General features: G+C 39.2%; 1 protein-coding gene across 2 annotated transcripts in view; it reads left to right on the top strand.

The window, feature by feature from the left end:
• Positions 1-20,516, top strand: part of SLC12A7 (solute carrier family 12 member 7) — a 328,393-nt gene that overhangs the window by 281,731 nt on the left and 26,146 nt on the right. For both annotated transcript variants that reach the window (XM_038392945.2, XM_038392944.2), the window contains exons 19-21: positions 733-902; positions 1,098-1,229; positions 10,419-10,526. In XM_038392945.2, coding sequence (XP_038248873.1) covers positions 733-902; positions 1,098-1,229; positions 10,419-10,526 — 410 coding nt within the window. The remainder of the gene's footprint in view (positions 1-732; positions 903-1,097; positions 1,230-10,418; positions 10,527-20,516) is intronic.

The following is a 20,516-nucleotide window of genomic DNA, read 5'->3' as shown; positions in this document are numbered from 1 at the left end:
CTTGCTTTGCATTGAAAACTAACTGGTTTAGTTAGTTTATTTATTAAATAAAGTATTATCTTTAGTTAGTGAACTGAACTAATTGTTTCTGGTCATCATGCCCTTCCATATTTTTGAACTAGTGGATCTCATCCTCTTGCACTTAGTTTATATTCATAGATTAGAAGAGGGAAACAAATTTTCCTGCTTTTTCAACTTCCAGTTATTTTCTCAACTTTGAACTGATCTAGTTGAAAAACTAAAAAGAAAGATAGTTACCTGTATTATCTCTGCACCTGTGGAAGAGGATACTGCTGTCAAAGCCGATTTAACACTTCAACAAACTCTGTTTCCAGGTGCTTAGCCAGTGACTTCCACCAGTTCTGTGGTCTGACTTTCTTTAAAACTTCAGCAGCACAAATATACTGTGTCAATGTTATTTTTTAATTTAATTTACATTATTTTAAGTTAAGGTATTAATATAGGTTGACATATTTTCAGATTTCAAATAGATTTATTTTTCAAATAAAGAAATCTTATTTAAATTAAATAATCAATTTGAAAAAATGGTTAATTTTTGTCCACCTTGTGTGGATGTGAATGTGTGAGGTTGCTGTCTTTGCTTCATCTCTTAAGCAGGATAGGCTTTTAACCAAAGTTATCCTCTTTCACAATAGTGGCATTGTGGATTTTTGGCCATCTAATAGTCTTCTTTAGCAACTCCCAATTTTCATTTAAATTTTCTGATTTCAGATACAGTCCGAGAAACAACAGCGGCACAACAAGCTCTACTGGTCGCTAAAAACATTGATTTGTTTCCAACAAATCAAGAGCGCTTTTCTGAAGGGAACGTAGATGTGTGGTGGATTGTTCATGATGGTGGCATGCTGATGTTGCTTCCTTTCCTGCTTCGACAGCACAAGGTACAGTATATGACTCAAAAAGGGAAATCTTGTCTTAGAAAATGAGTAGGAATGACTTTTCTTTCACTAAGCATTACATAACATTACTAAATAAATTCTTATATACTTTTTTACTTAGCTGTTTAAAGGATTGTGAACAGAAGGGGAAAAATTACTTCTACATTTGTCATATAAAATGCCTTTTCCCTTAAATAGGTGTGGAGAAAATGCAAAATGCGTATCTTCACTGTTGCCCAAATGGATGACAACAGTATTCAAATGAAAAAGGACCTTCAGATATTTTTGTATCATCTTCGACTTAATGCTGAGGTGGAGGTTGTTGAAATGGTAAGCTCTTGTATATTTTACCTGTTGCCTGAAAACTTTGAACTAAATTTGGAAGTTCTTCCTCAGACACCTGGAATTTCTTTTGCCTAAAGACATTTGGAGGGTAAACTAAGTAAGGGATCATAGTATTTGGCCTAAAATGGCAGGAAAAGCAAAATGTAATGTTCCTACAGCAATGCTAACTCAACCACATAATGCATCCTATATATTTTATGGTGTATTTTTTACAATATAAGCAGTAATAGGTCACACACATTCAAATACTGCACATATGCAAATTGGTTGAGTTAAGGTTCCATATTGTACCTTACCATGTGTGTTTTCTGACTGTGATTTTAACTGGGCAACCTTAATATTGTATTACCATAAATTTTTGTGTTTCATTTCCTAGTTACTTTAAAAGAGTGGAGAGAAAAAATTCCCTGTTGTTGTTTTATAAATATAAATTACACACAGAAAACTATATTACAAAATACTCAAAACTAAGAAAAGAGAGAATTCATGTTGCCTGCACAATCTCAATTTGACCCCCTTGTATGTATGCTTTAAAACCTGATACAGGTTTTAATTACATGATCACAACCTATTTTTTCCATAAGACCCTGCCTCATTCAGTTCACAAGATGGAAAACATTCATTGAATGAGCAGCTATTCAAAATTTTGTTTTATCCATAGAGTTTAATGTATGACCCCCATTTTGTTCACTGTAGACTATTCAAACCCTACTATGAATACAGAATTATGAATTTCCTCATAGTCTTTTCTTTGGCACTGATTAGAATAAATATTGAAGTGCTTCAGAAACATTAATTAATTTTCATAATACCCCATGAGACTGGGGCTATTATTCCCATTTATAAACTCAGGCACAAAGAAATTAAGGCAAACATTGTCAAAAGTGTCCCCTAATTTTGGGTCCACAATCTGAGATGATTAGGGCCTCATTTTTAAGCGATTTTAGTATTGTACAGCACTTTATATGTTCAAAGCACAGCTCCAATTTACTTCAGCTGTAGCTGTGAATGTTCAGAGCTTCTGCAAATCAGGCCCCAGATACCTCATACTGGGCTAAAAAAAAGAGGAACACACAATTAGTGACACCTGTGAAAAGTTTGGTCTACATAACTTGCCTAGTATAGGGATTCACTGGCAGTGATGAGGATTTGAAACCAGTTCTCCAAGGCAGCATTCAGTTGCCTTAGCCATAAGACCATTATTTCTCTTCCTGTAATCCCAAGCCTCATTGACTACACACCTTCCAATTTCTGCAACAAATGAGACAGAAGAACAAACAAAGAACAATAGTCTGTGATCACTATGCACACAGGGGGCTGGATTACATTTGCACTGTCATAGAAAGGAAGGAGACATGCTGTAGTGTTCTGTATTAGAGTTTCTTAAGGGCTAATGGCTTCATGTCCAGACATATTGAATTTCTTTAGGCCAGGCAGAAGGTGACAAAGATGGGTATATCTAAGGCCAAGTCATCATCCACCATGATGGGACAGACTGTTCTAGCCAATAGGAGATGGTAGAAAGTTGTGGATGCTGCTATGTGAGAGCTTGTGATGAGCAAGCAATCCAAAAATAAGTTCTAAATGTTTCCTTTCCCAGCCAGTCCCATTCTGCTCCCCAACTCTGGCTCACAGTCTCCACATCCAATCTCAGTCTTTCCACCCCTACTCTCAGTCTCTTCACTAGGATCCATGTCCTAATTCCCTTACACCTTCCCACCCTAGCCTCCTTGTCCCTGTCTCCTTCCAAGCCAATCTCCCTCTTCTCCACTTCCTTCTCAGTCCCAATCTACTACCTCCACCTCCCTCTCCCTCTTGTCCCTTCTGCATTCAGTCAGGCAGCTTCCTCCTCCACACTACCTGGGCCCAGCAAAGGAGCATTGAAGGCATAAGAGAGATTGTCTCCCTGCTATCAGTTACAGTGCCCAATGGAGAGCAGGAGCAGAAATTGCAGGAAGTTCTTCTCAGCCCCTGATTCTCTGGGATGGAGCATGTTCAGTCCCTCTGTGGCAATGGTACATGTGCAGTCCAATAAGAACATAGGAGCTGTGAGGGATGGAGAATGCCTAATACAGAAGGAATTTTCTGGTAATCTAGCTGCCAAATTCTAAGAGCATGAGATTTTTCAAAGGTTTATAACTTGGCCAAATTTGGGGAGATTTTCACAGGAATGGAAAAGGGCACATTGCTGATGGCAGGGTGACATCTATGCCAAATTTCAAGCCCTTGCTCCAAAGCATAGAAGAGCTAGAGCTTTTCAATGAAATGGTTGTAAGAATTTTCTTAACACAAGCAAAATGTATTTGGCTACCTATGCCAACCTATCACAAATAAAATAAAATCAGACAAAAATATTGACAAAAAGATTCACTGCCAACAAAAGATTCTCCTAGCTCTTAGTTTTAAATTCTCACTCAATATCTATGTTAATAAGCTGTCATTTTACCCTCCCTCTTCCTCCCGCCCCCGCCCCACCTGCCGGTGGTATTCACCATCCGCTCCAAAAGTGTCTCCAAAATATTTTCCCATTGATTTTCACCAACATATAGGAGCATGGACCTAATTTAGAGGTGTCAGCTTCTCCATCACTTCAATGAGCAATGCCAGTGGAAAGTCAAGCAGAGAAGACTCAATTTTTCCCTACTAGGCAGAGTCAGAAATTGCTGTGTGTGGTTCCAAGCTATTTTATCCACAAAATAATCTGAAGATTCCTTGAAGCAAAAATGCACAATCCTGTCCTCTGAAGTAAGCAAACCCTGATTAAGCCAAGTTGTTTACCACTGAAACTGCTTCTCTAGTTGGAATTTTGCAGTTGCTTTGGTGGAGGTGAAGAAACAGAGCCACAGCAAAAGTTTGCAAACATTCTCTATGTTGCTATTGGTCAAAGTGTCAGCAGGACTTCCAACACCAGCAGTTTACCCATCTTCCTTCTTGGTTCATGAGTTGCAGGTCTCCAGCGAGGATGAAGCTGAAGAGATGATACTTAAGAACCACTCTCTGGTTATTCAAGGATAAAAAATTATTAGAATGACTTAGAGGCCTCATTAGTAGAGTGCCTCTCAGCAAAACAATATTCATTCTGTGCACTTTCTGAAACCTAGTAGGATGCCTCAGCCTCTGAGACTATGCAATTAAAATAGCTCCTTTATTCCAGGGGGGAGAGGTTCCCCTGGATGTGGCATGAAATGGTTGCCATCTCCACACATTCTCAATCCAACCCAAGCATAAGATCCAGAGTGAGCCAAAAAACAGAAACAAGGAGTCTGGTGGCACCTTAAAGACTAACAGATTTATTTGGGCATAAGCTTTTGTGGGTAAAAAACCCCCTTCTTCAGATGCATGGAGTGAAAATTACAGATGCATGAATTATATACTGACACCTGAAAAGAAGGGAGATACCTCACAAGTGGAGAACCAGTGTTGACAGGGCCAATTCGATCAGGGTGGATATAGTCCACTCCCTATAATAGACGAGGAGGTGTCAATTCCAGGAGAGGCAAAGCTGCTTTTGTAATGAGCCAGCCCCTACCAGTCCCTATTCAAGCCCAAATTAATGATGTTAAATTTGCAAATGAATTTTAGTTCTGCTGTTTCTCTTTAAAGTCTGTTTCTGAAGTGTTTTTGTTCAAGTGTCAATACTTTCAAATCTGTTATAGAATGTCCAGGAAGATTGAAGTGTTCTCCTACTGGCTTTTGTATGTTACCATTTAAAAGAATAAATGAACACAAATCCCCTCCTGTGGATTTGCTGACCAAACCAGTCTTCCACTTCCCCTTTAGGGACCACATGTCACAATTTTACCTTCTTGGGAGCTTATCACCACTGACAGGTGGATTTTAAAGGTGGAGGCTACGGGATATTCTATCCATTTCTATGCTATGCCTCTCTCCCATCCCCATCCCTCTCATGAGAATCTTTTAAAGCAGGAGGTTCAATCCCTACAGCAGTTGGTGGTGATAGTCGGTTCCCCCAGAATTTGTGGGAAGAGGGTTTTATTCCAAACAGTTCTGGTTCCCAAAAGAAACATGGTTAGAGACTGATCATAGACCTCTGGAACCTGAATACTTGCATCCTTTCAAAGCACTTCAGGATGGTGACTTTGACTTTCATAAACCCAGCCCTGAATCAAGGGGTTGGTTTATTGCCCTCAGCCACCAACACACATATTTTCACAGTGCTATGCACCCTTCCTTCGACTTTCTCTGCACTTGTTCATTGGCTCAGAACTCTATTAATACCTGTGTTTCCCTTCAGACTCTCCCAGCCCCATGAGTCTTTACAACAGTCTTCTCAGTAGTGGCAGCTCACCTGCATCAAGACAGTATTAAAGTCTTCCCCATCTGGACAACTGGCTTCTAAAAGGGCACTCTGCTTTAGAGGTCCAGTCTACAGCCAACAAGGTTCTAATGCTGTTCCAATTCCAGGGCCTTCGTATCAACATGAAAAATCCACATTAACACCTGTTCAATGGATAGACTTCACTACCATAGGGCAGATTCTCTGCTATATCCAGTCTGGTCACTACCCTCCAGCTGAGTTTCCAGACGATAGTAAGGACCTGTCTTCAACTCCTAGATCCTGTGTTGGCCTCAACATTTGTCACATCACATGCAAAACTAAAACTCCAATGCCTTCAGGCCTGGCTCAGAACCATTTACACATCAAACAAGCACAGTCTTAGCGAGAAAGTTTCCATTCCCTCACAGGTGCTGGACTTCCTCAGGTGGTGGCAAGACCCCTTGCAGATCTATCTGGAAGAACCATTCTCATACCTGCCACCAACATGAATCGTCATGATAGGGTGGGGAGCCCACTTGCAAAGATCTACTGCATAGGAAAGATGGTCTCCACAGGAAATATTGCTTTACATCAATGTTTTAGAGCTACAGATGATTTGTTTTGCATGTCAGGACTAAACATTTAGGGACACCATGTCAGAGTAATGATAGACCACAGTACAATGATGTACTATGTAAATCAACAAGGGGGAGCAAGATCCCAGTCCTTATATACAGAATCTCTAAAGCTACGGAACTAGTGCATTGCTTGCCATATAGAGATTTCCACTGTTTACCTATTGGGTATCCAGAATATAGTGGCAGATGCCCTAAGCAGAAACTTCCACCAGGACCACAAGTGGTTGCTCAACAACCTGATATTTCACATTTGCAGAGTTTGGGGCCTCCCCACAGTAGATCTCTTTGCCAATCAAACCAATACAAAATACCACATCTTTTGCTCCAAAGGGGCACTATGTCACAACTTTTTAGGAGATGCCGTACTAATCCTCTATCCTTGCCCCCTACTCTACTCCTTCCCTTCAACACTGCTAATCCTCAGGACATTAATCAAACTGTTGTAGAAGCAGGTAAGGGTCATCTTAATAGCGCCTTCTTGGACAAGACAAGTGTATTATTCAGCTCTTCACCTTTTTGTAGAGATACCTCACTGTCTTACCCTGAAATTGAACCTCCTAACACAGAACTTGGGCATCATGAGCCACTCCAACCTTGTATCACTGATCCTCAAGGCCTCGATCGTTCTCAACCTTAGAGCTGGACTATTCATCTGAAGTACAGTCTGTAGAACTAAATAGTAGAAAGTCACCTGCCACGTGAAAGGCTTTAACTGCAGAAGTGGAAATGCTTCCTGTCCTGGTGTTCCTGTCAATCTATAGACTCTCTTGAAGCTTCTGTCTCCAGGATGCTTGATTACCTGCTTGAATTAAAAACGCAGGACTACCTATGAGTTCTGTCATGATATACCTGGCAGCTATTATGGCCTTTAATTTGCGTATTGACAGCCTCTTATTTTCTGGTCATGCTACCACTGCCAGATTCCTTAGGGGTTTATCTAATCTGTTCCTTCATATTGGGACCCCACATTTTCTTGAAATCTTAATTTAGTTCTCCGTACCTTAAGGAAACCTCCTTTGGAACCTATGGCAGGCAGATTTATTCCCCCATCTTTCCTGTAAGACCTCTTCCCTGATAGCTGTCACCTTGGCTAGAAGGGTGGGAGGGCTCAAAGCTCTCATGGCTGACTCATCTTACACTGCCTTCTATCATGTTGAGATCACACTATACCCACATCCTTGGTTTATGCCATATCAGGCAAGATAACTGTCTGCCAGTGTTCTTCCCCAAGTCTCACTCCTCCATAGAAGTGACATGCCTTCACACTTTCGATGTTCACAGGGCATTTCCAGATTTCCCTTAGACTGTTCATATCCTTTTCTGAATGAATGAAAGGACAATTGATCTCTTCTCAAAGATTATCAAAGTGGGTGGCATCATAGCCTGATAAAGATTGCTGTGGTACAACTCCCCCTCAAAGTGGCAGCCTACTCCACTAAGACTCAGTCCATTTCTATTACCCTCATCAAAGACTTCCTCATCTCTGAAATTTTCAGAGTCACAATTTGGTCCTCAGTTCACATGTTCTCCAAACATTACAATATTCTTTCTGTGCCAAGATAGATACAACTTTTGCTGATGCTGTCCTCTGCACCATCTTGGATCTGCATCTCAGCACCCACTTCCATGTTGAGTTACTGCTTGGGAGTCTGTGGTTGAGCACCCATAGGAATATATACACAAAGAAGAAGGAGAGGTTACTTACCCTTCAGGAACTTGACTTCTTAAGATATTTTCTCTCCAGGGGTGCTCCCCACCCTCTTTCCCCTCTGGCTTTGTAGTTGACAAGGAACTGGAATGGTGGCAGGTCCACTTCTCCCCATATTTCCTCACTCCAAAGCATGAAGCCATATAGAATCATAGGGTTAGAAGGGACTGGAAAGGTCATCTAGTCTAATCCCTGTGTAGCGTAACATGCAGGCGCAGACCTGCAGACACTGCTAACTCAAATCTCTGGCCGAGAGTGCAAGGGCATGCTTATATCCTATAGTAGCACACCCATAGGGCCAACACTTCTCAAAGAACTCAAGTTACTGAAAGGTAAGTAACCTCTCCTGAGTTTCCAGTTTGAGAGGGGACTGTAAAGGCAAAAAGAATTAGGACCCTACTCCAGTGAAGTATATGCATAACTTTAAGCACATTCGTAATCCCATTGATTTCAGTGAGATTACTTATGTTCTTAGAGTTACCCTTTGCTTAAATGCTTTTCTGAATCAAGGCCTAAGAGAGGCTTAAAGAGATCCATGAAAACATTAGCTTCAAGAGCCATTTCAGTGAGGGAGTCAAGGTTGTGGGTATTGAAGCCAGGATTGAGTAATTCATTTGACCCATGATGCCATGAAGGATATGTGTTACACTTGCTTGAGGTGCCCAGGACGGTGAGTCCCCTTGTTACCCCTCTGCTTCAGCAAAAGAGAGAATTACTTGTGCTTAACTGACACCTCCAGTCTGTCACCCAAACAGTCTCCTCAGGGCTCTACTAACCCCTTGCTTTGCTGTGCAGGTTAGTAATAGGTGCACCCTGGTTCCCAAGCCCCTCTGAAAGCATCCCCCTGTAGTTTCCAGCCCTTGTCACTGGATACTTACAGAAATTACCAGGTAAGATATCCCTGAAGGAACAGTCTACACACAGCTTGACTGGTACTTCTGAGGATCAGGTCCGTTATAACATCACAGCACTGAGATATATGTATAGTGAAACAATCGTAAATTTATTATCAAAGATTAAGATTTAAGAGATAGTGAGTAAGGATAATAAGTGGAAACAGAAATGGTTACATATAGTACTGACGTATAACATGCTTCTTATAGGTTAAACTTAACTTTAACAGGCTACCCATCTGCCTAAAAGCAGTCTTATCTCACCTAAAGCTTTCTTGCAGCATTTCCAACCAGGACCAGTTGGGATCTCATTTTCATGAATGTAATCACATTACCTGATTACTTCTTCAAGTTCAGAATAATGGGGTGCTGTCCCTGTCCCCCAGTTACAGAACAACAAACCTTTGAAGTGCACCCCAAGACAAAGCTTTTTCCCCCTGCTGTCCTCTTCCTGTTAAATCTCATCTGCATTTAGCTAAGACTAGTGTTTGTGACTGAGACAAATACTTGATTTACATGTCCACTGATAGATGGATAAACAGCTCTGGTCTGGCAGAGTCATCTTGTAGTCCATCTTGGTTTGTGTTTTTTGTGAAATGTTCAGATTTGGTAATGTAATTACAGTAATGGAGAAGAAATTGCTGTTCTGGCATTTACTAATTTCAATCTAAATCCTTGTGATCCTTTCAAAACCATGTTAAAGCCATTTCTTTCAGAGATTCATTTTGAGTAGTGATTTACCTCATGAGTTCTTTAGAACTGCCACATATATATTTGCAAAATATTCTTCTTTGTGCTTCTTATTTGCCAAAATGCCTGTTTTCTGCTTTGTATTTTGTTGTGTGTGAAATAACTATTTCTGGTATTCTGTGGTTCTAATGTGCTTTCAGTTTGATTAATGCCACTACTTCTTCCAGCCATAACGACCTCATTTAGAATATTTTACTAATTTGTAAGAGCATATTTTAAATAGATATGTTTATTTATTTTGTTCTCATTAGGAATGTTATCTCTATTTTGTTATATTATATAGTTTCACTTAATTTTTGTTCAATGTCTCAAGACACAAAGGACCATATTCTTTATTAAAATCTTGCCTCTTTACTCTTCTCTGGTGTACAAAAGGACTGCAAATTGTGTGGAATCAGTCCCCCAGAAAATACCCCTGATGTTAGCTTGTTCCCTAGGCAGTGTAGAGCTTGGGTCAGTTCTGCACCATGACCACATCCCTCAAAGCCCTCCCACCGTTGGACGCATGCTAGAGGTGCAGTTAAAAGCCTGTGCATTAGAAGGTTGGGGCCAGAATACAGGGGGTGCAAAGATGGTTTAAAAGGTGGCCTTTAGCCCATCCTCATTCCTGCAGTCTATATAAGAACAGAGCAATGGAAAGTCTTGTATCTTAAATTTTTCTGATATGATACGGTGTCTAGTGGCATATTTTTGAAGGAGTATTTTAATACTGTGTAGACTTGAAAATTAGAATTCCAAAGCATTGAAAACAGAAGATATTTACCAAATATAGGCTTGGAAATACTGTTAGGATATAAATTAACACAAATTAAAGCAAACCCCAGGATGTTATCCAAATGACGGGGGGGAGGGAGGGGCTGTAAATGAGATTTTTCTCCTTTTAATGATAGCATACTTATTTTGCAGTTTGAAAATGATATTTCAGCATTCACATATGAGAAGACTCTTATGATGGAGCAGAGATCTCAGATGTTAAAACAGATGCAGCTGTCCAAGAATGAAAGGGAAAGAGAGGTAAACAATTTAACTTGACTATAAATTTTATGAAAACCAAGTATAAGCAAGTGGAAGTGGTAATGCTAGACCATGATCTCTAACAATTTCATAACAAGTAAATAAAATAAAATCTCTTTTGTTATGAATTTTGTACTCGTTTATCAGTTGTAAGAGAATATTTGATTTACTTTATCTTTTTATGTAATGAGTCATTAATATTAGCTCTAAACAATACTGAAATACTAGAATTATTACAGTTCCAGAATAACTATAGCAGTAGATTGGCGTTTAAAATACTGCACTAACAGCATCTGTGTTTGCATGTTTCTCATCAAACATATCTATCTTCCTGGGTTTTAAGGATTTTAAAAATTTAACTGAAGAATTTTAAGCTATATATATAGTCTATATATATTTATATTATTTTGAGTTAAATAGATGATGCAACTTTATATTTTTCAGTAATACAATTTTTGTCATCATGTCAGCATTTGAAATCTGCAAGATGTGATAAAGCAATTAAGAAAATTACACTATATATCTAACATATAACAAGGATTTTTAATGAATCCGTAAACACTGAGGTCGTACCCTATGACCGGAGAATTGCTAATATAGTACTGTGACATTATCCAGGGTACAATTTGGACTGTTGAACAGCTGTGTCCCCTTTAATCGCTAGCCTGCGGGTGCCTTTTACACTGCTTTGCTGTCAGAATAGCCACTCTTGGCCTGCTCACACAGCCTTTAGCATGCAAATTCACTCACAGCTAAACACATGAGCACACTGACTAGTCACTCATGAATTACATACAGGATGACACCTGCAAATTCTTAGTGTCAGACTTTCCCCCAGTAATGTGCATCTTGTGCTGCCAGCACACTACTGAACAATGCAAGCTCATAGAAAGTCCGTCATTTTGTCAAAGAAAATGATATATGCACCAGCCTTGCTATGCCACTGTCTCTCATTTTTATATCATCCTCCCCTCTTTGAGGATTACCCCCAGCTGGGGTGTAGGCAACACATAGTCTCTTGTGGATGTGAGGGTTGAACTGTCTCTGTGATGAAATGTAAATTTCTTGTTTACACCTTCCTGTTGATGAAGAATGGCATTGATAGCTGTTTAACACCTGACTGGGGTGCTAGGGTGTCTTTGTCTCTGAAAAAGTGTTTTGTGACTGCTTTGGAGCATGTTATAACAATGATACATAGTAGAATCTAATAATTTCTCATACAATATTGATACACACATTTTGCCAGGACAACAATATTCAATAGATAATGCGTTTTCAAATGATATCTCACAAGGCATACTTTGTACAACATTTATCATAGTCTTGTAAGAGTGATGACAAAAAACATATAGAACATCACAAGTACCTGTTTTTAAGAAAGGAGAGAAAAGTGATCTGGGAAACTATAGGCCTGTTAGTCAATTGTCTGCAAAGTCTTTGAACAAATTTTGAAAGAGAAAGTAGTAAGGACATAGATGTAAATAGTAATTGGGATAAAATACAACATGGTTTTACAAAAGGCAGATCATGCCAGATCAACCTGATCTCTTTCTTTGAGAAGATAACTGGGTTTTTCTGAACAAAGGAAATGTACCAGATCTAATCTCCCTGGATGTCAGTAAGGCATTTGATACAGTTCCAGATGATAAATTATTATTTAAATTAGAGAAGATTGGAATTAATATGAGAATTGAAATGTGGATAAGGAACTGCTTAAAGGGGAATCTACAACAGGTCATACTGAAAGGTGAATTCAGGCTGGAGGGAGGTTGGTTTGAGGGATCAGTCTTGGGACCTCTCTAACATTTTTATTAATGATCGTGGCACAAAAAATGGGAGTGTGTTAATAAAATTTGCAGATGAGAAAAAGTTGGGAGGTATTGTCAATGTGGAGGAGGAACGGACTATCACACAAGAAAATCTGGAGGATCTTGAAAATTGGAATGATAGAAATGGGATGAAATGTAATGGTGCAAAGTGCAAAGTCATGCACTTAGAGACTAACAACAAGAATGTTTGGTATATGCTGGGGACTTATCAGTTGGAAGCAACAGAGGAAGAGAAAGATCTGGGTGTACTGGTTGATCACAGGATGACTATGAGCTGCCAATGTGATGCAGCTGTGAAAAAGGCTAAAGCAGTCCTAGGATACATCAGTCAAGGTATTTGCAGTAGAGACTGGGAAGTGTTAGTACATTATACAAGGCAGTGGTAAGACCTCATCTGGAATATTGTGTGCAGTTCTGGTCTCCCATTTTTAAGAAAGATTAATTCAAACTGGAACAGATGCAGAGAAGGACTACTAGGATGATCAGATGAATTTGAGTCTCCTACCTTATGAGAGGAGATTCAAAGAGCTTGGCTTATTTATCTAACCAAAAGAAGGCTGAGGGGAGATATGATTGCTCTATGTAAATACACCAGAGAAATAAATTCCAGGAAGGGAGAGTTGTTTAAATGAAGTGTTACTGTTGACACAAGAACAAATGTATATAAACTGGTCATCAATACATTTAGGCTTGAAATTAGATGAAGGTTTCTAACTATCAGAGGAGTGAAGTTTTGGAACAGCCTACTAAGGGGAGTAGGGGTATCAAAAACCTAACTGGATTCAAGACTGAGCTTGATAAGTTTATGGAGGGTATGGTATGATGACACTGCTTACAATGGCATGTAGCTGATCTGTGACTGCTAGCTGCAAATATCTCCAATGGCCAGTGATGGGACACTAGATGGGGAGGGCTCTGAGTAACTACAGAGAATTCTTTCCCAGGTCTTGCCCACATGCTCAGGGTTGCCATATTTGGGTTGGGAAGGAATCCCCCACACCCCTGGTCAGATTGCCAGAGACCCTGGGGTTTTTTGCCTTCTTATGCAGCACGGAACATTGGTCACTTGCAGGTTTAAATTTGTGTAAATGGTGGATTCTCTGTAACCTGAAGTATTTAAATCATGATTTGAGGACTTCAGTAACTCAGCCACAGGTTAGGGTCTGTTACAGGAGTACGTGAGTGAAGTTATGTACCTGCAATGTGTAGAAGGTCAGACTAGATTATCATAATGGTCCTTTCTGGCCTTAAAGTCTGTGAGTCTATAATGTTTCACAAAAAGAAAAGGAGTACCCGTGGCACCTTAGAGACTAACAAATTTATTAGAGCATAAGCTTTCGTGAGCTACGAAAGCTTATGCTCTAATAAATTTGTTAGTCTCTAAGGTGCCACGGGTACTCCTTTTCTTTTTGCGAATACAGACTAACACGGCTGCTACTCTGAAACCTATAATGTTTCAACATTTTAATTTAATTTACTACAGGAAAAAAATCATGGCAAAGCTGTTGCGTAGATTTTTCATAAAAATGTATTTTTAAAATAAAATATATTCATGCAACACTCTGGATTTTGGCACATATCTGTACCATGTCTTCAATCCGTCAGTGAAAATCTCTTAAATTCATTTCTGCTGTTTAAATCTCAATATTCTTGAATAATCTAATGCACCCCAAATGCTCTCTTATTCACACAGATAAAAAAAAATACTCTTTTCTTTTTTTTTTTTTTAACTTCATGCTTATATGATAGTGTTGTCATTTTCAGAACACTGCATTCATAGAATCATAGAATATCAGAGTTGGAAGGGACCTCAGAAGGTCATCTAGTCCAACCCCCTACTCAAAGCAGGGCCAATCCCCAATTTTTGCCCCAGATCCCTAAACGGCCCCCTCAAGGATTGAACTCACAACCCTGGGTTTAGCAGGCCAATGCTCAAACCACTGAGCTATCCTTCCTTCTTGGTATTCATTAATGCTCACAACATGCCTGTGAAGTTGGGAGGTATTATTCCTTTTTAACAATAGAGAATTGTCACGCACAGGTGAGATGGCCACATAGTCAGTCGGTGGCAGAGATGCCAGTCTTATATTAGAAAACACTGCCTCTCTAACAGATAAACCCTCTTGTATGTTTCCTTTATGATAGTGAATTCTGGAATTACTTTATAGTCACTTCACTTGGAAAAATCATATTCATGTTAATTTATTCAAAGTAATAATAATAATAACAAATATTTATAACATTGCATAGAAATACAGTCAAATGAAAGTTCTGTCATATCTAATCCTAGTTTAGAAGAGGGCTTTGAATAGTAGTTGCCATGTGGGAAACATTATTAAGCAGGGTGTTTCTAGTGGAGCTCCACAGGAATCTGTTCTAAGCATAACATGGTTCAATATTTTTATCAGTGATCTGGAAGTAAATTTTAGGGAGGTACAGTAGTTGGTGGATTGGTAAATAATGATGATGACAGGACAATCATACAGAGTGAACTGAATTGCTTGATCAGGTGGGCCCGTTCACACAAAATGCATTTTCTAATACAACAAATGCAAGTCATACATCTAGGACCAAAGAATGCAGAACTTACCTACAGAATGGGTGACTGTATCCTGGAAAGTAGTGACTCTAGAAAGGGATTTAAGAGTCATAGCAGACAATTAAAAAATTAAAAAAGAGCTCCCAGTGTGATGCTATGGCAAAAAGGGCTAATGTGATTCTTCAGTGAATAAACTGGGGGAGTAGGGAAGTGATTTTACCTCTAATGCAGCATTGGTGAGACAGATACTGGAATACTGTGTCCAGTTCCGGTATCCTCACTTTAAAAAGGATATTGAAAAATGAAGATGGTGCAGAGAAGAACCACAAAAATGATTTGAGGGCTAGAAAAAGTGCGTACACAGAGATTTAAGAAGCTCAGTCTCTTTAATTTAATCAAGAGGTGACTTGAACACAGTGTATAAGTACCTTCACAGGAAGAAAATACCAAATAATAAAGGGCTCTAATCTAATCTAATATAGGAGAGACAGTTATAATTAGAACCAATGACTGGAAGATGAAGGTAGACAAAAATATGTGCCTTGTTTCTAATTTGAATTTAATAGTGAGGGTGATTAACCATTGAAACAAACTACTAAGGGAAGTGGTGGATGATCTGTCTGTTGACGTCTTCAGATCAAGACTGAATGCTTTTCTGGAAGACATACTTTAGTCAAGCTCAAGTTATTGGACTCAATACAGGAATAATTGGATAAAATTCCATGGCTGGTGTTATATAGGAAGTCAAAGTTGACTATATAATGGCCCCTTTTGGCCTTAAATATATTCAATATTTCTTCTTTTTTCTTGCTCTCGTTTGTGGTTGTGTTAATGTAAAAACACACTGGGTCTGGAAGCCCCCAAATGATTTTCCACTTCCTGCTTCTTTTGTTGATGGCTTGTTCTCTCACCTTCCAAAACAGTATATCCCAGATAGTGATATTAATCTTATATGTAGATGATTGCATTCAGGCACTTAATATAGTAACACTAATGTGTCATTGTGACAGTCTACACCATTATGTTCACCACTTTTACAGAATTATGACAAATTTTGTACAAAATATGCATTGTGAGGTATCATTTGAAAACTCATAATCAGGAACATTATTTCCTGGTAAAATGTGTGTATCAGCATTATATGTAAAGTTATAAGATTTTACTGTATAATATTGCTGTAACATGTTCCAGGGTTAGAAAGGCAGGCCCAAATCAGTTCTCCAGAGACAAAGGCATTCTGTCACCCCAGGTAGGTGTTAATGGACTATCACCTGTTTAAATGGCCATTCTCTGGCAGGGGAAGACATGAACAAGAAATTTACATTTCATCACAACAACAGTTCAAACCTCATGTCCACAAGAGACTGTTTGGTCACCATGACTCAGCAAGGATGTTTCTAACACAAGGAATTGAATTGCGGGGGGGGGGGGTGAAATGCTTGACTTCTCTCTCCTCCTTCATCTCTGCTCATGATATCAATGACTCTTAAAGAACTGAACTTGGGGGGTGGGAGTCCTGGCTGAAAGAAAACTCAGCCAGGGGACTACAAAACATCTGGTGAAAAAGATATTTGCTTTGAATCCATTTTAACTTGTTAAGTTAGGCATTTAGCTTGCATTTTATCCTTTTGTTTTCTTTGTAACAAAGTCTAACTTTTATGCCTCATTACTTGTCGTCACTTAAAATCCTTCTTTTCTTTCTTTAGTTAATAAACTTGTTCCACTGTTTTATCTAACTAGTGTGTTTGGTTTAAAGTGTGTGGGAAACTCCATTTGGGATAACAAAGCTGGGGCATATCATTTTCCGCTGATGAAATGACAGACTTTCTATGAGCTTGCATTGTTCAGTAGTGTGCTGGGCAATACAAGACACACATTTCTGGGGGAAGGTCTGGGACTGGAGAATCTGCTGGTGTTCTTCTACAGTGTAATTCATGAGTGGCTGGCTAGTAGAACTCAATGCTGTGTATCTGGAAGCAAGTTACATCCTGGAGGCTGTGTGTTAACTGGCCAGGAGTGGCTGTTCACCAGTAAAACAGTGTAAAAGGTATGCCAGGTTGGAGAACTGAGGAGATAGGTATTCTGCAGTCCTGATTGTACCCTGGGTAATGTCACAGCTATACATTTTGTAATTTCCATTTTATGTTGCACAGACCAGCTTGCACATGACAATAACATCTGCAAAGTTTTAAATGCCTTTGATAGAACTGCATATGAACTGGCACAGTGCATTATTGTCACTGGTCGACTAGTATTTTGCATGTCAAGGCATAGGCTCATAGGATTTAAGGCTGGAAAACACATTTCAGGTCATCCTGTTTACCTCTTTGCAAATCAATAGTTTTTGCCTACAGTGCATTTTCTAGTGCTTTAAAAGTACCATATGCTTGGGCTTCCAACACTTCCCTTGGAAGAAAAAAAAACTAGGAAGTTTTAAATTATATTCAGCCTAAATTTTCTCCATTTTAAATTTAATTCCGTTACTCATATTTATATCCTATGTACTAAATCAAATGATCCTTCCCTTTCATCCCTGATATTTTATGAGTCTATGATTCTATCATCATCCATGGTGTTTATACACTTTTTACATAGGGCTGGATTTCCATTTAGGCACAGTAGGCATGTGCCTAGTGGTGCTGGTGTTCTAGGGGTACCTCACATCTCTAAAACTGTGTGCAGCAGGAAGGTCAGCTGTAGGCGGGTGTGTGTGTGTGTGTAAATCCATCCCTGTTTTTACATATATCTAGATTGCTATCTTATCTCCACTTAATCATTGCATAGGCTAGCCGATATCTCTTTATTATTGCTATGTAAACCCAACATATTGATTTTTTTTCTCATTTGAATATCAATATAATTTGTATTACTTTGCCTACAGCTGAATACACTACTTCAGGTATGGGTGCACGAGAATTATATAGTGTGGTACTATTGCCTCACGGCTCTTTGATTTCATGCTTTTGTGTGTATAGCCTGAACTGAATTGGCTTTTTTGCAGACATATTGAAGTTTGAATTACTTTATCATATTTCCTTTTATCATATGACTCAACCAATGGAATGTTTCCTCTTTCCACAGCCACTGGGGTAAATACAGTGCTGTTGCTGGGCCTCCTGTAAATCTCTGTGTCCCAAAAACTTGATTTAGATTTTTTTTCTGCCACCAGCACTAGTACTGGCCTGCCCATCTATCCTTACCTTTTGGGGTCAGGCAAGTCTGTGAGCTGTTTTCTGAGCCTAACAGTTGGACAACTTACGCAACACTTTACTACTAGGCTTTCCCTTGTCTATCTCAGGATGGCAGAACAGCTGAGAAAGCACTGAGCTAAATCATAAAAGTGCTTGAACTGCGAGACAGCATTTTCAGGATCCTCTGAAGGAGTTCTGAGGCCTCATTTATCATCTTGTGGGTGTGCCTGGCCACCAAAAGTTTTGCAAGGGCCACCCTGCACTGGTATGATGATGTCATGTTCACAGCTTCCATAGCTATCTGGAATTTTTATCTTTTTAAAAAAAGAATCTCTAAAACTTCTAACCATAGTGACATGTGCTACAAACTCAATTAATCAAACTATAAAAAGAAGGTGAGAGAACCCCTCCATTATCCATTATTTATGGAACAAAAGGGCCAGTGTCTTCTGATTCTGTGAATATTGGATCTTCCTACCAAAAGGGCTGGAGATCCTGGGAGCTTGGTATAAGTGAGAAAGCTGTTTAGGCAAAGATTGTAGCTTGCTAACGTTTCTTTTTAGACACTAGAAAGTCTATATTTTGTTTTATTTGTTTATTTATAACCATTTTCTGTTCTATTATCTCTGCCTAGTATCACTTAAATCTCTATTCTGTATTAATAAATGTATTCTTGTTTTATGATAAAATCTTCACAGTGCTGTGTATTAAAGTAAACGGTGAGTCCTCAGTCCAGCAAGCAGGATGGGGTATGTACTATCTTTCTAGAGGCAGCAGACTTGGTAATTTCTGTGACTTTCCATTGAGAAGGACTGGAAACTACAGAGAAACATCTCTGGGGACATGATAAAAGGGGTACACTGAATGTTACCTACAAGCAAGGTTAAGACTGGCAGAATCTCCAGAAGTTTGCTGGTGAGGCAGATGGACTGGTTTGGCAGGGAGATGACACAGTTTGTTTCAGCTAAACTCTCTCTTACCGAAGCAGAGGAGTTACACAGTGGCTTATGGACCTAGGAGACCTGAGGAAAGAGTCACAGATGAGGTTTGGCTGACATCATGTCAAATTGCAGAAAAGCTCACAATGTATTAAGAGATCAACCTTTCAGAAGTGGAATTGTATTTATTTATCTTATACTTTGAAGTGACAGTAGTTGAGATAACCTTCTGTGGAGTAACCTTCTTTGCAGCTAGGACTATAGCTTCAAACTCAGTGGCAAATCATTAGATTTGACTTCGCCCATAGATCACAAATAGCTACTGCAAACAAATCCTGTGTGCCTCCTAAGGTTGAAGGTGTCCTGATGTTCAGGGAAATGCTGACTGAGATAGCAGCAGAGAACACAACCAAGGCCAACCAGTCTCTCCCTACTACTCTCAAGAGTTCTAGGAGACAGTACAGGGGTGGAACCAGACAGCTACATATGTTCCTTTCATTGCTGTTTCAATCAAAAATACCAGAGAAGGGATGCAGTGTGACCTAGAAGCAAGTCCTGGATTAATTAAACCACCTTCAGTAAGTCTAAAGGTGACAATGCCCACCCCCAAAAGTCAGTTTGACTGATCTAGGTACTGTCTCCATACGGAAATCAGACTGGGGACTGAGTCACACTTTCCTCATTGGAGTGGACTCATTTCAACAACAAACAATTGGGCCTGCTAGAAATCTTCCCTTTTTTATTTTTTTTTTCAGAAAAAAAATTGGAAAAATAATAAAAAACAAAACAAAACAAAAACCCTCAATGAAAAATGATGTGATGGTTGTTCACAAATACAATTCTTTGGTTTATGTCTTGTTTCTTGAAAGGGGAGATAGCTCTTTACTTGTTTTATTTTGTCTGTCTATCTGCCTACTGTTATTCATGCTTAGTATTTAATTGAGAAACAGGAAAAAAGTTAAGAAGCAGAATGGAATTCTTTTTCACAATTTATTTCTGTGAGCAGCATACCTTCTGATTCTGTCTACCCTGATATGATCAAAATGTCTAGTCAGGAAACAACTTCCTACCCCTACTATCTGACTCTGACAGTGCTTGTTTATATATATGTAGTGTAGGTATAGCTGTGTCAGTCCCAGGATATTAGAGAGATGAGATGCAAGGTCATGCATTTAGGGATTAATAACAAGAATTTTAGTTATAAACTGGGGATGCATCACTTAGAAGTAACAGAGGAGGAGAAGGACCTTGGGAGTATTGGTTGATCACAGGATGACTATGAGCCGCTAATGTGATATGGCTGTGAAAAAAGCTAATGCGGTCTTGGGATGTATCAGGCGAGGTATTTCCAGTAGAGATAAGGAGGTGTTAGTACCATTATACAAGGCACTGGTGAGACCTCATCTGGAATATTGTGTGCAGTTCTGGTCTCCCATGTTTAAGAAGGATGAATTAAAACTGGAACAGGTACAGAGAAGGGCTACTAGGATGAT

The sequence above is a fragment of the Dermochelys coriacea genome, chromosome 2 (genome assembly GCF_009764565.3).
Source record: "Dermochelys coriacea isolate rDerCor1 chromosome 2, rDerCor1.pri.v4, whole genome shotgun sequence".
NCBI classification, from domain to species: Eukaryota; Metazoa; Chordata; order Testudines; family Dermochelyidae; genus Dermochelys; species Dermochelys coriacea.
Note: the sequence above shows the minus strand (reverse complement) of the source record. Positions and strands in the feature narration are given on the sequence as shown.